This window comes from Lathyrus oleraceus, chromosome 5 (genome assembly GCF_024323335.1).
Source record: "Lathyrus oleraceus cultivar Zhongwan6 chromosome 5, CAAS_Psat_ZW6_1.0, whole genome shotgun sequence".
NCBI lineage: Eukaryota > Viridiplantae > Streptophyta > Magnoliopsida > Fabales > Fabaceae > Lathyrus > Lathyrus oleraceus.
This window is the reverse complement of record NC_066583.1, coordinates 428,480,049-428,493,573: the sequence shown is the minus strand read 5'-3', so window position 1 is coordinate 428,493,573 and position 13,525 is coordinate 428,480,049. Positions and strand designations below refer to the sequence as shown.

Below are 13,525 nucleotides of genomic sequence, written 5' to 3'. Positions count from 1 at the left end.
GGATGAACAACAATCACTTTTTATAAAATTAAATAATTAGACATTTTATGATAATCCATTTTAAGTTTTTTAAAGTTAATTATTTTAATAATTAGATTTTGAAAAAAAAATGTTTCGTTTGTGATATATTTATAAAAATCCACTAAGAAAGAGGAAATAGTGGCCCGTTAGTAAGGGGTGACACTCTTCTGCCGCCCGCACTTAGGGGCAACCTTACCTTTAACGTCCATACTTGTATTGTCGTTAGAAAAAATATGTCTCAATCTGAGAGAATTCAGAGTTAACATACTAAATTACATCTTTTTAAGAAGTAAAAATTTAACGATCCACTATTATGAATAAGTGGACAATTATCATTCTCGAGAAATTCTAATTTCAGACTTACGAGTCTCTATGAATACCTTATCCTTGACATGAGGAATGACAACTTATAACATACACAAAATAGTTGAATAAGACTTCTCACTATCGGGAGCAAATTCTAAACCATAAAAAGTGCCACGAATTCTATATTTTTTTTAACAAATACATAATTATATTTATGTCAAACTAAAAGGTCTATTTGTTCGATAAATAATAAAAACTTTATGTTATGATCCTAATAATTATATAAAATTAATATAATATATGAATGTATGTATTACATCAATTTTTCACATTTTTGCTAAAAATATTATAAAAAATAAAGTAAAAAAATCATTCGAAAAATGGGTGTGCTGGTTGTTTAAATTTTTATGTGTAGGTTTTTCAATTTAATAGAGATTTTATATAAGCATGATTTAGCCATGATAATATTTTATGGATTTTAGAGGAAAGGAGTTTTAGTAATTCAGAATTCGGTCCGAAAGATACAAAGCCCGATCAAGTATTTTTTCTACCAAAAATCAAATTCGATATTTTCTGAAATTTTATTCTTTAATAAAAATTCATTTTTCTACAATTTAATCATGACAAATTTTGTGATAGTCGTCTTGGAGACACTTTAAAAAGACTACGTACTTAAACAAATATATATTATAAGATACTATGAAAAACAATTTAAAATATCTATATAATTATAAATTTTTGCATGTAGATATCACTCTCTGTTATTCCCAAATATTACACCCATGAAATAGAAAAGTAATAATTTTATTCAAAAAAAATAAATCCATAGAAACATTTACATTATTGAACATGCAAAAGCATTTTCATCATTAAAACTTTGATTGGGGTAAAGGTATTGGGTAGAGTATTGAGAAGGATAACTAAACATAATTATATGTCCATTATCTCTCTCATTATTCTTTTTCCCTTCATCTCTTCTTCCTTCATCTTTTTTTTCACCTTCTTTTATAATCTCTGCATGCTTTCCAAATTTCTTTTTCACATATTCAACAAGCTTTGAAGAATCTACTATTCCTTTAACAGTCACAAGTGATTTTTCCTTGTCCAATTCCACAGATTCCACACCTATCACACAATCATCAAATAATTAATAAATAATTAATATATTTTCTATTTAACCAAAAAAAAAAATTACCTTTCATTTTCTCAATTTTTCTCTTGACATCATTTACACAACCTTCACAATGAATATACATCTTGAGCACCATAGTTTTTGTTTTTGCCTGTTTATAATAATAAATTAACAAAAATACATTAATGAATTTAACAACATTTAAGAGTAATATTATAAAAATAAATAATAATAATAATAATAATAATAATAATAATAATAATAATAATAATAATAATAATAATAATAATATAACCTGTTCCTTATTTTCTGGTTCTTTTTTCTGCTTGTTTTCAGGTTTAGGTTTTGGTGAAATGAGCACAACATTTTTGTTGTATTTCTTTTTAAGTCTTTCCAAAACCTTCAATGGATCTTTTATAACGTCTCCTTTGAGAATGATTCTATGATTTTCTCTATCAATCCTTATATGATTTATTCCTAATCAATATATACAACATCTCATCATTTAATTAATTTTATAATTAGAGCATAACACAAGAATGTATATAAAGAAAACAAATTAATTTATTGAATTACCTTCATAACCTTTCAAGCACTTAGAAATTTGGTTAGAACAACCTTCACAGTGTATATTTGCTTTCAACACAACACCTTTCTCTGATTCTTTATTTCTCTTATTTTCATTGTCATCTTCATTATTTTGCTGCTTGTTCTTTCCATACATAAAATACAAAATTAACTATGCAAAATACTATTTGATACGCCCTCTATTTCAAACTGATTGTACTTTAAAAAGTTTCAACATAAATTAAAAATGTAATAAAGTTGTTAAAACGAAACTATATTTTTACTAAATTAATTTTAGTAACGTTAAAATAGAATTATTTTTACAATAAAAAGTAAAATCACATTTATTTTAAAATAAATTTTATTTATTAAAACATCACTCGTTTTAATACGGACAGAGTAAATTTATTAAATAGAACTTGAGCAAATCCATGAGTGTTTCAAATCTTGAAGAACCATTTGTGGCACTAATCCTAAAGATTTGAAAAGAAATCTTATAAGACATATTAAGATGAAGATAAATATAAAATAGTACTTCAATAAAAAAAAGTGCAAATAATTTGTTCATCTCTAATCACAAAATAAAAAGAGACTTCAAATAATTTTGGCATGTAAATTTTCTTACTTTCTTCCCCATAGTTACTTCCTCTTATCAACTCAAACGTTTATTGCTATTCTTTCGATCGACATGAAGTTATATACTAATTATTTGAGCCGCATAAGGTATAGATAATAATAATAGTTATTATTATTACTATTATTATTATATCTTACTTACATAGTAAATTATCAACAATTTTAATGGTAGTAAACACGTACCAAAAAGATAAACTCATAATTATGTCTCTACATTTGTAATATTAATATTCAACATAAATAAGCATGTAGGTTTTGATATGTCAGAGAACATGCTTTGGTTAGATTTGGTAAGTTTTAAAGGAAAATTAAATAATAATAATAATAATAATAATAATAATAATAATAATAATAATAATAATGAACCTGAAATAAATAAGGGTTTAATGGTGATGCACTGAAAGTGTAAAATTTTTTTACACGGTCATCCAATAGGAATATATCATTTTGTCATGTCATATTAGTATTTTAAAATTTCCAGTCTGATTTGGCGGGATGCATTATCGATATTGGTTGACCGTGTAAAATAAATTTACACTGTCAGTGCATCATCCCTTTTCTCAATAAATAATGTAATATCCTTATGAGTTTGAATTGATTTTTAACTAAGTACTAGTTCAGTTGTTATGCAATTTCAAGTAATTTGTTACAATTTCTTTTTAAAAATGAGTACTTTATCTATTAAAAAAAGTTTTGTTTTGGAAATAAGAAAGAAGAGACAATAGAGACAATAGGGTTTGCATGCCTGGAAATCCTCTGCTAGAGTTTGTGGTTTAACAATATGGAATCTCGAAAGATGAACAAGATATTTGGAGCGCAGCTCTGAAAAAGTCAAAGACGGTAATCAAGGCTCGAGCGTGCATTTTGTGTATGAGGGTGCAGTTGCAATAAAGAAGAATGATTAAGAAATTCTTGTACCTAAAAAGTCTTATAAGGATTAAATGATGGAGAGTTCTAATGGAGACGAGTAGAATAATGATATTATGATTGTTATTTTGACTAATGAAGTAATAAAGAATCTCTCAAAGGATGATGAAGAAAAGTGTTTGCGAGTAGAAGAAAGAAAAGACGGGTCAATATGTGTCCAACTTTCATAATTTCGGGCATAGAAGAGTAAAGATTTGTCAAACCATGAAAATCAGGAGTTATTGTTAAACTTCTTAACAAGAAGATTGGATACAGGCTTTAGAAAATCGTTTGAAATAGATGGGGGTGAGGAATGACATTATACATATTATAAATCTGAGTAACTTTTCTTATGTCTTTTTTGATAAAGATGATCAATATCATGATTTAATGGACGTCTCTTGGTTAATATATGACCGCTATCTCACTGTTAGAGAATAGAACCCTAATTTTCATCCCGATAGTGATCAAATTAAAAAGGTCGCAGTTTGAGTGAGATTTTCACGGTTATCAGTTGAATATTATGATGAAAAAGTTCTTACACTCATTGGTAACATAATCGGTAGAACAATGAATGTGAACAAGAACACTCTTCTTCGGAAATGGGGCAAGCATGTGAGATTGTGCGTTGAGGTTGATTGATAAAAAACGCTACTTGTTATGTTCATGATTAGAGTTAGAGTCTATAAGATGGAATATAAAGGGTTACTTTTGTTATGTCTCAATTGTGGGAAGTTTGATCACTATATGAAAGGTTGTTGAGAGAAACAACTCAGGTAGCTAAGGAGGGAGATTGTGTCCATGAGGGAGAAAAGAATGTGAAGTATAGTGGTATTCAAGGTGGTAGTAAGGTGTAAGAGGATATTTGGTCATTTATCACTAAATAGTAACGTTCAAGGAAAAATAAGGAGAATGATTTGACGGTGGTGCATGGTGGTCCGATGAATGTTCTCGTAGCAATTAATGTTGGAGCAAAATCAATGGGGTCAAGATTTTCTATTTTGGATAAAGATATTCCGAATCTAGAAGTTGAGAATTTATAAGAGGAGCAAATAATGGGAGAGAATATCTCACAAAAGATCACGCATAATCGATAGAGAGATAATGTATCACGCGAGAACATAAAAAGGAAGATTATAAATGTGCCATTTAGGAAAAGTGCAGAATTTTTGTGAGTGCACTATCTTTTTTAGAAATGTTTTGAATGATGTCAAAACTAGGACATTTAGTATTTGTGTACATTGGACCTTTCTCTCTATGTCTAGATGTGCACTTTCATCTTAGGACACTTAAAAACATGTTAGAAACATCTTTACAAGTAAAAAAATAGAGTTTTATGTGAAAAACCAAACTAGAGGTCGGCACATTCGTGTTATGGGTCGACACATACTGGAGGCTTTTTAAAATTAAAGTTTATGCCTTCTATGTATCGACACATAAGTCCATTAGGTCGACTCTTGCACTCTCGAGGTCGACACGTACTGAAAGTGTTTTGAAAATCAAACTTGTTGCCTTCTATATGTCGACACATAAGGATCTTAGGTCGACACATAAATCGTGTAGGTCGACTCATGCATCTCTTGAGGTAGACACCACCTGGAACCTTGGCAGGCTAAATGACTCTTCCTTCTTGGGGTCGACTCCTAGGCATTTAATGACTTCTCAGCAAGTGTACCGATAATGTTGAAGTAATAAAAAAGATCGAATCCACAGGGACTACCTCCAAACAAGATAAAATGTGTGAAATTTACAAAAACTGGTAGAAATGGCGGGGGATTTGAGTTTCAGTGCGAAAAGTAAATAAACTAGAAAACAATTTTATCAAAATGGTCGGGTTGTGTTGCAGAATCCCTTATTCCTCAATTGTTGATGTTTGATGCCCTGTATGAATGATCTAATCACTATAATCCCACAACGACTTAACAAAACTATTATAGTCAATCTCTCACGAAATAACTCACTAACCACTACTCACAGCTTTTTATCCCTAGTTTGTCAGCGTAAACAGGGTTAGGCGATATATATAACGTTAATTCTCTATGCCGCTACTCGAAGTCTCCTATCCCTATTCAACCAGCATAAGTATAACAATTGCCCTAGGTCCAACACATGGAATATTGGTCAGTATTCCCTATGTGTCCAAAATCAAAGTACAAGAGTATCTCACATAAAAAGCATTGCAAATAAGAAGCATTTGAATAAGATTATAGATCAATAGATTCATACAGTGGTCAAATCAACATAGAATCCAACAATTGAGAAACAGGTTCATCATAACACAACCTAACATAGAAGAATTTAGCTACTCATAGTGTAATTATAAATACCACAAATGATAAACAAAGATAACTTCAGAAGTTCCTTGAAGAGATGGCCTCCAATGGCTTCAAATGCTCCAAAAATCACCACGTGTTCTCTCTAATTCGTGCTTCAATCTTCAAATTTCATAACCCCTGTGAAAGTGCAAAAAAACTCTTTTAAATGCGTCAGAATGGACCAGAACGCGTTAGAAAAAGGCCCAGAAAAATGACCATCACGCGCGTGATACCTCGCATCGCGTGCGGTGCATCTTTTAATGCCATATCACATGCGCGATGATGGGTGTAATTATTTCTGAAGCTTCACTCTTTTTGCTCCCTTTTCACTAAATCCACAATTTGCAGACTTATATATTTTCCCCTAATTCCTTGGTCATTCTTCCTCATATTTTCTCGACTTTCACTTGTTTTGCTCCGATTCTTCGAATAAATATATGCAAAATCAATTAAACTTAGCTTGCTCATGTTTTAATAGAGTTCATCATAGAAATCACAACACACACATTAGAGGACTTTTTAGGTTGTAACTCGGCTTATGTTAGGGTAGGATATTTTAAGGAAAGTAACTTTGAACCTTTGGAGTTATGTTCCTAGTTCTTCTTCTATTATCATACCTCTTTGTTACTTTTTTATATTATTGAAGAGTTTTGATCCTTCTTATAATATCATTCTTTTCTTTTCTCATTCAATTTTTTTTGAAGAAGTGTCTTTTTTTTCACAACAACTTTTGAAATTTAGGATCATATTCTCTAGTACCCCAACCCCAAACTTAAAAATTTGCTCACTTCCAAGAGCAACCTCAAACTTAATCTTTTTCATATACTTTAAGAACTATACTTTTACCTAACTCCAAATAGAGGGTGGAAAGAAAAGATCTTTCAAGTAACATGGCTAAGAATTTTAGGCTACGTCACCGAAAGAAATGATTAGGCTCAAATTGTTTAGCAATGGATATACCTATTACTAAAGGGTGTTTTACAAAGGCTCAAAGTTATAAACAAAAATTTGCCTCAGTGTGTGTTGTTCAAACCAGATAACTTAATCGAAAATAGATCAAACCAGATAAAAGAATAATGCATGGATACACTCATAAAGAATAAAAAGTGAATAATGGAAATATTTTTCTCAAACCTTACTAGACGAGGTATTTGTAGGTTGAGTACAAGTTCGTTGGTTCTTTTCCCCCGCCTTCAAGTTGCTAGTTGCTATTATGATGATCAAGTTTCTTTTGGATCATATGTTCAATACTAAAATTCTAAACTTGCAATCTGAAAGAAACAAAACAGCTACAAACTTGTTTTATTAAAGACAACATGGGCCTTCATGGAAAGGTTATTTTGGAGTAGCTAGTTTATCTTATGGATGGTCTTGAATAAAAAGAAAGTAAATTCTGCAAAACAAAAACTAATTAAAATTGATGGGTTACATCCCATCCAACGCTTATTTTTCGTTAATAGTTTGATGCTCAATGTATAAGTTATGTCTGGCGCAAGGGATACCCTCACACCGGTAACTTCACTTCTTCTTTGTCCTTTGTCTACCTTGTTACCTTTTTCCTCCAAATGGTAACCAATATCGAAATTATCAACATACAGTATCCAGCATTTCCTTGAACTTTGCAAACATTACTGCTTCATCTTCTTGAACCGGTTTCTTCTTAATTATGGGGAATGTTGGTTTAATATAATCCGGTAAATGAGGATTTAGTTCAGTCTGGATTTGCTTCTTTGTCCTTCTCCAATGGGATTTTTTATAAATGAGTTGATCAAAAGTGAATCCTCTTTCATCTTTGTCACCTTGATTTCTACCCTCTTCGCTTTCAATCACATCTTCTTTAACTGTCTCATCTTTACCCTGTTTAATTATTACCCATAAACCTGTATCAATAACCTTTCATGTTTCATTCTTAGGATTGTCTACAGCGTTACCGGTGAATCCTCCACTCGAGTTTGGCAAAACAACTATTTGCTTGGATAATTGACCAATCTTCATCTCTATATTTTTTATAGACGCATCATGGCTTCTACTCATTTTCTCATGGTTCTTATTTATCTGATCAAAGCTACCTTGAGTGGCTTTAATGAAATTCTGCAAGGTCTCTTCCAACTGTGATGGCTTCCTTTGAAATGGAGCTTGTTGGCTTTGTTGCATCCCTTGGTTGGTATTTGAATTTTGATTGTTATTCTAACAGAAATTTGGGTGATCTTTCCAACCCGGATTGTATGTGATGGAATACGGATTATTCTTTTGAAAATTAGCAAACTGGACTTCCTCCATTGTCCCTTCCAACGAACACCTTCTGTTTGCATGTTCGCCTCTACATAAATCACACCTAAGTTCTTGTACCTGGCTCACGTTAGCTCTACCTAAGCTGTTTTCAACTAGCTTTTTATTCAACAATTCAATTTGAGATAAAAGAGCAGTATGGGTATCAAGAGGTAACATACCTTTCGGCATGCCAATAGTTTCAAGATTGACCGACCTTTCACTTTTTGAACGATGCTCATTCATACACATCTTCTTAATGAGGTCTTTTACTTGTTGGTCAGTCATTTAGAGGATAGTACCTCCTGCGGAAGCATCCAATAACATGCGAGTTTGACTCTTGAGATCTTTGAAGAAGTTTTGCATCTGCTTCATATTGTTCATGTTGTGATTTGGGCATCCCCACAACAAAAGCTTAAATCTTTCCCAAGCGTCATAAAGTGACCCAATTTCCTGCTGCTAAAAATTAATAATTTATGCTCGGCGCTCCAATATGGTTGGTAAATTGAGTAGTATTAAAAAGTATTTCAAGGAATTTATCCTCCAATTCCTTCCAAGTTCGGATTATTCCATTCGAAAGGAAAAGCAATCAATCTTTCTCCCTTCCAATCAGTGAGAACCCAAACAACCTCAATTTAACCTGGTCTTCAGTGACATCGGTAGGTTTTCACAATGAAGTTGTTTCATAGAAGCGTGTAAGATGCACCCATGAGTCTCTAATTGCGTTCATGTCGGACGAATTTTCTCTTAAACTTGAAAGTACAGAATTTTCAATATCAAAGTTAGCAGGGTCTTCCGGTACAAATCCCCTAGAAACCTGTCCTTCATCAGTTTGTTTATAATAGTCCCCCATAGTGAGGGGTTTTGTAGCTGCCATGACTTTTTCTTCAGAGAGAAGAAGAACTTGATACTTGCTCTTCTTTTTGCCTTCCTCCGTCCAGAGTTGCTTCTCTAACTGTTTTCTAAGAGCACGTGCGGTTCTTTCAATTTCTAGATCCAATGGAATTAACGGTGATCCTGAACTACACATACACAAACAGAAAATACCTCAGTAGCACTATGATAGACAATGAATTAAAAAAAATTAAAAAGACTAAAAATAAAAATAAAAACAATTGCAGAAACTTTGCCTTGTTGAAAAATCAACTGTCTCCGACAACGGCGCCAAAAACTTAATGACTTCTTGGCAAGTGTACCGATAATGTCAAAGTAATCAAAAAATGGAATCTACGGGGAATGCCTCCAAACAAGACAAAATGTGTGCAATTTAGAAAACTAGTAGAAAAGGGGGATTTTTGAGTTTCAATGTGAAAAGTAAATAAACGAGAAAACAAGGTCACGAAAATGGTCAGGTTGTGTTATAAAATCCTTTATTCCTCAATTGTTGATGTTTGATGCCCTTTATGAGTTATCTAATCACTATAATCCTTCGGTGAATTAACAAAACTGTTATAGTTGATCTCTCACGAAATAATTCACTAACCACTACTCGAAGCTTTTTATCTCTAGTCCGCCAGCGTAAGCAGGATTAAGCGATGTATAGAACGTTAATTCTCTATGCCACTACTCGGGGTCTCCTATCCCTATTCAACCAGCGTAAGTACAACAATTTCCCTAGTTCTAAGACATAGGCTAATGGTCAGTATTCGCTATTGTTGCGCAGCGAAAAATACATAGTCGCCACCAAATTTTATTTATTCCAAAGGAAAGGGAAAATAGCAATAAAACCCCAAATGATAATGGTCTCGCAACCAACAGAGGATTCAGAAGTTGGTTATGCAAGGGGAAGGTATTAACATCCCTCACATCCATGGTACTCCATGGGAACCACTTGCTTGTATCAATGCATATGGATGTTGTTTATCTGAATGTTGTTTGCTATCAGTGAATTGAGATGAATAATAATAAGGTAGGTAGAAGTTTTAAGTTAGTGTTCACACCAAGGATTTGGGCTCTTGTGCCTACGTACCCTCATACGTGCAATGAGGAAGTCAGAGCTCCGTAGTTCCGCTCACAAACGGAGTATGTGTTTGGTTGTTTTTATGAACAATGTTGATATTCGCCTGCTACTGTTCACTTGCTTGTATACTCTGTCATGGGAGCAGGAAGTATTTTCTTGTTTGCGGTAAACTGGATGCGCTTGGATCACACTCTAGCAGTTAAACATTACATGCTCACATATGGAGGCTTAAGCGTCGTTCACGGCAAAAGATGATTTGATTTGTTGGGGTTGATTTTAGTACGGAGACAAGCATCAGACCCTTGGCTAGATACAATCAATAATCCAAAAACTCGGGAGTTGAGAGGACAATGTTATCCTAACCACTCTTTTTCGTCCAAAAGAGATTTAAATTGTGAAAACGGTTTGGAAAGTCTAATCATTGGAACTTAGAAGGAGACAAGTATCTGACCCTTGACTAAGTAAGACCAACAATCATAATACTTAGGAGTCAAGAGGGAAATGGTATCTTAACTACCCTTTTTCTCCCTCATAGAACCTAGATCTAACTTGTTTGAATCATTATCTGTTTTAACGGGGAATTCAAGTGTCGGGTCGTCAAGCTAGGTACGGCCGACAACCCAAGTACTTGAATGTTGTGTACAAGCACGCACACCTCATTTTTGCATTCCGTTTGTTACGAAAATGTTTTGAAAAAGGCACTTGACGTTGGATCAAGTGTTTGGGTTTATTATGAAAAGGTGTGTGAATAATGGAAGAGAGAGAGAGAGAGAGAGAGAGAGAGAGAGAGAGAGAGAGAGAGAGAGAGAAGATTCGGGTTGAAGCTGGAAAGGGATTCCAAAGTTAACATTGTTGGAATAGAAAATATATAGAAGGGGTAGAGAGGTCGGGTACAACCGAGACCTAGGCTAAAGTTAGAGATGAGATTCTGAAATTGACCTTATCAGAAAAAGAAGTAATAACAGGACTTGGGGCTCAAAACTGAGAATGGGGTTCCAAAATTAACCTTATTGGAATAGGAAAGGGGATAAACAGGCTAAACACAACCGGTGTTTAGGCCAAAGCTGGGAAGGATTCCGAAGTTAACCTTATCGAAATAGGGAAGAAATGGTGACTTCACTAGGGATATGGTTCTAAAATTAACCTTATTGGAACATGAAAGGGATAGACGAGCCAGATACAATCGAGACCTAGGATAAAGCTAGGAATGATTCCGAAGTTAGCCTTATAGAAAAAGAAAGGAAAAGCTAAACACAATCGGGGTTTAGACTCACGATGGAGGTAACCTTCCAAACTTAACCTTATTGGAACTAGGATAAGGAAGAATGGCTAAACACAACTGAGGTTTAAGCTAAAGCTGGAAATGATTTCGAAGTTAACCTTATTGGAATAGGGAAGAAATGGAAAGGCCAAAGTAACACGACTTGAAGGAAAAAATGGGGGGTTTAGAATATCAGTTCAAAAATCTACGAGTGACTTGTCAAACACGAGAGTTCAGGTTCAGGAAATACGAAAGGTAAATGATTGTTGACAACCTATTAGGAAAGAAGTGGTAAGGACAAAGCTTGGACTTAAGTATGGTGTGGCTAAAACTATGGTTTAAACTCACAATGGAAGTATGAGGGGATAAATAACAAGGTTCGAGCTTGTTGGGGGAAAAGGTGAATGCTAATCACCAAGTTCTGGATCACATGGATGTACTAGTCAAACACATTTTGGATTTGCAAAGACTCACACGAAGGTATGATAATGTTTATGTTTGACAATACTGGGAAAAGGTGAAGAGAGGCTAACACCGAGTTTAGGCTTAAACTGGTTTATAATGGAAGGTTGCCAACGGAACGGGACCACGAGGATGGTTTTGCCAACGGAACTGGACTTATAGAGGGATCGATTTGATGGACAGGAACTAGACTCTAAGGGGATACAAAAAAAGGTTTCACCCACAGGATTGGGCTCAAGGAATGTACCAACAGAAATGGGCTGTTGAATAGTGCCAAGAGAATTTAGAGCTCGTCTCTGCTTGTTAGACAACTTCATGTTATTCCAGTTGTTATGCATGAATGATACGATATGAATTATGCATGACATGTTTATACAATTATATGAGGGTCTACATATGCCCCAAGTTCGGGTACAGTGTGACTGACACCGATGGATATTTGTTTGGGTTGCAAGGCTTCTGGTTTACAGGGTGTGGGTTGCATCTTGCATGACTTCCCAATATCCCATCTTTCTCGATGTTGCTGGAGGAAGAATCAGACACGGACCTTCTGATTCCCCAGGTTGAATCTGAGCAGGTACGTTGAAAGGGATTACCATGGCGAATGAAGATTCTAATAATATCTTGGGTTAACGGACCTTCATGATCTTATGTCTTTGCGCTTATACGTAACAAATTGGATACCGTGGTTGTCCCTTTCGGCACTTTATGATCAACGTAAAATCAGGTTTTCATTTCGGTGCTTTTTATCGTTATCCCTGAAATTCTCAGTGCATTGTTTATTAGAAATAAATGTTACATTTCGCAAACAAGTAGAAAAATAAAAAATAAACGAGGAATGATTATGAATGAAAAATTTATTGATTGAAGATGGGCCCATAAATGGGCTATTACATAAGGAAGAAATTCCTAAATGAGGTAATTGCAAAACAAAAACATAAAACAAATTGGCAATGTGAAAGTCTCGGATTTCCATTGAGGTCCAATTCTGCTATAGCCTTTATGTCTTATGGATCCTTGTACTCTTCTTCAGTTGAGAGTGACGAGATCGATCCCTCCATTCGGGGTTTCCACTGCTTGGAAGATGGATTCATAGATCCTTGGCAGCATGCAGTCTCTTGCCTGCAAATCCATAACTTTTTTCTAGACCTCCCTTTCGGGCTTTCAATCTAGCGGGATGTTTTTTCCTAAGTTTCCCCTCAGGGTGTCAACTTAACGGGCTTTCAACTCTTTTGATTTATATCCCTAATTTTTGCATGGACTTTTATTTTTGTGACCCACTGGGATGCCCATTATTTCCTAAGTTGCCCCTTAGGGTGTCAACTTAGCGGGTCAAATATTTAGGCATAATATTTTCTGGCTGCATCTGCATTCACGGGTGATGCAAGATCATTGCCATCCATAGTTGAGAGAATCAAGGCTCCTCCTGAGAAAACCTTTCTCATAATGTATGGACCTTCATAATTGGGGGTCCATTTGCCCCGAGGATCTGTGTGGATAGGCATAATCTTCTTGAGTACCAGGTCGCCGACTTAGAGATTTCGAGGACACACTATTTTGTCAAAGGCCCTTTTCAAACGCTTATGATAAAGTTGTCCATGACACAGAGTTGTCATGCACTTTTCTTCAATGAGGTTTAGCTGGTCGAGCCTAGCTTGAATCAATTATGCTTCATCTAGTTTAATGTTTGT

The 13,525-nt window shown here is 34.2% G+C and overlaps 1 protein-coding gene across 1 annotated transcript; it reads right to left on the bottom strand.

Annotated features, from left to right (window-relative positions):
- Nucleotides 1-1,111: 1,111 nt before the first annotated feature.
- Nucleotides 1,112-2,289, bottom strand: LOC127081572 (heavy metal-associated isoprenylated plant protein 8). Its single transcript, XM_051021818.1, has 4 exons — nt 2,036-2,289; nt 1,755-1,936; nt 1,523-1,610; nt 1,112-1,452 (listed from the first exon to the last, which is right to left on the bottom strand). Exons 1-4 carry the CDS (start codon nt 2,181-2,183, stop codon nt 1,163-1,165), a joined length of 708 nt encoding a protein of 235 aa, XP_050877775.1. The 5' UTR covers nt 2,184-2,289; the 3' UTR covers nt 1,112-1,162.
- Between the last annotated feature and the right edge of the window lie 11,236 nt (nt 2,290-13,525).

Coding starts and splice junctions, on each gene's coding strand:
- LOC127081572 (XM_051021818.1), bottom strand. CDS start 2,183: ATGTATGGAAAGAACAAGCAGCAAAATAATGAAGATGACAATGAAAAT. Junction 1,937..2,035: donor GTGCTTGAAAGGTTATGAAG/GTAATTCAATAA, acceptor TATATTGATTAG/GAATAAATCATATAAGGATT. Junction 1,453..1,522: donor AAAAATTGAGAAAATGAAAG/GTAATTTTTTTT, acceptor ATTGTGTGATAG/GTGTGGAATCTGTGGAATTG.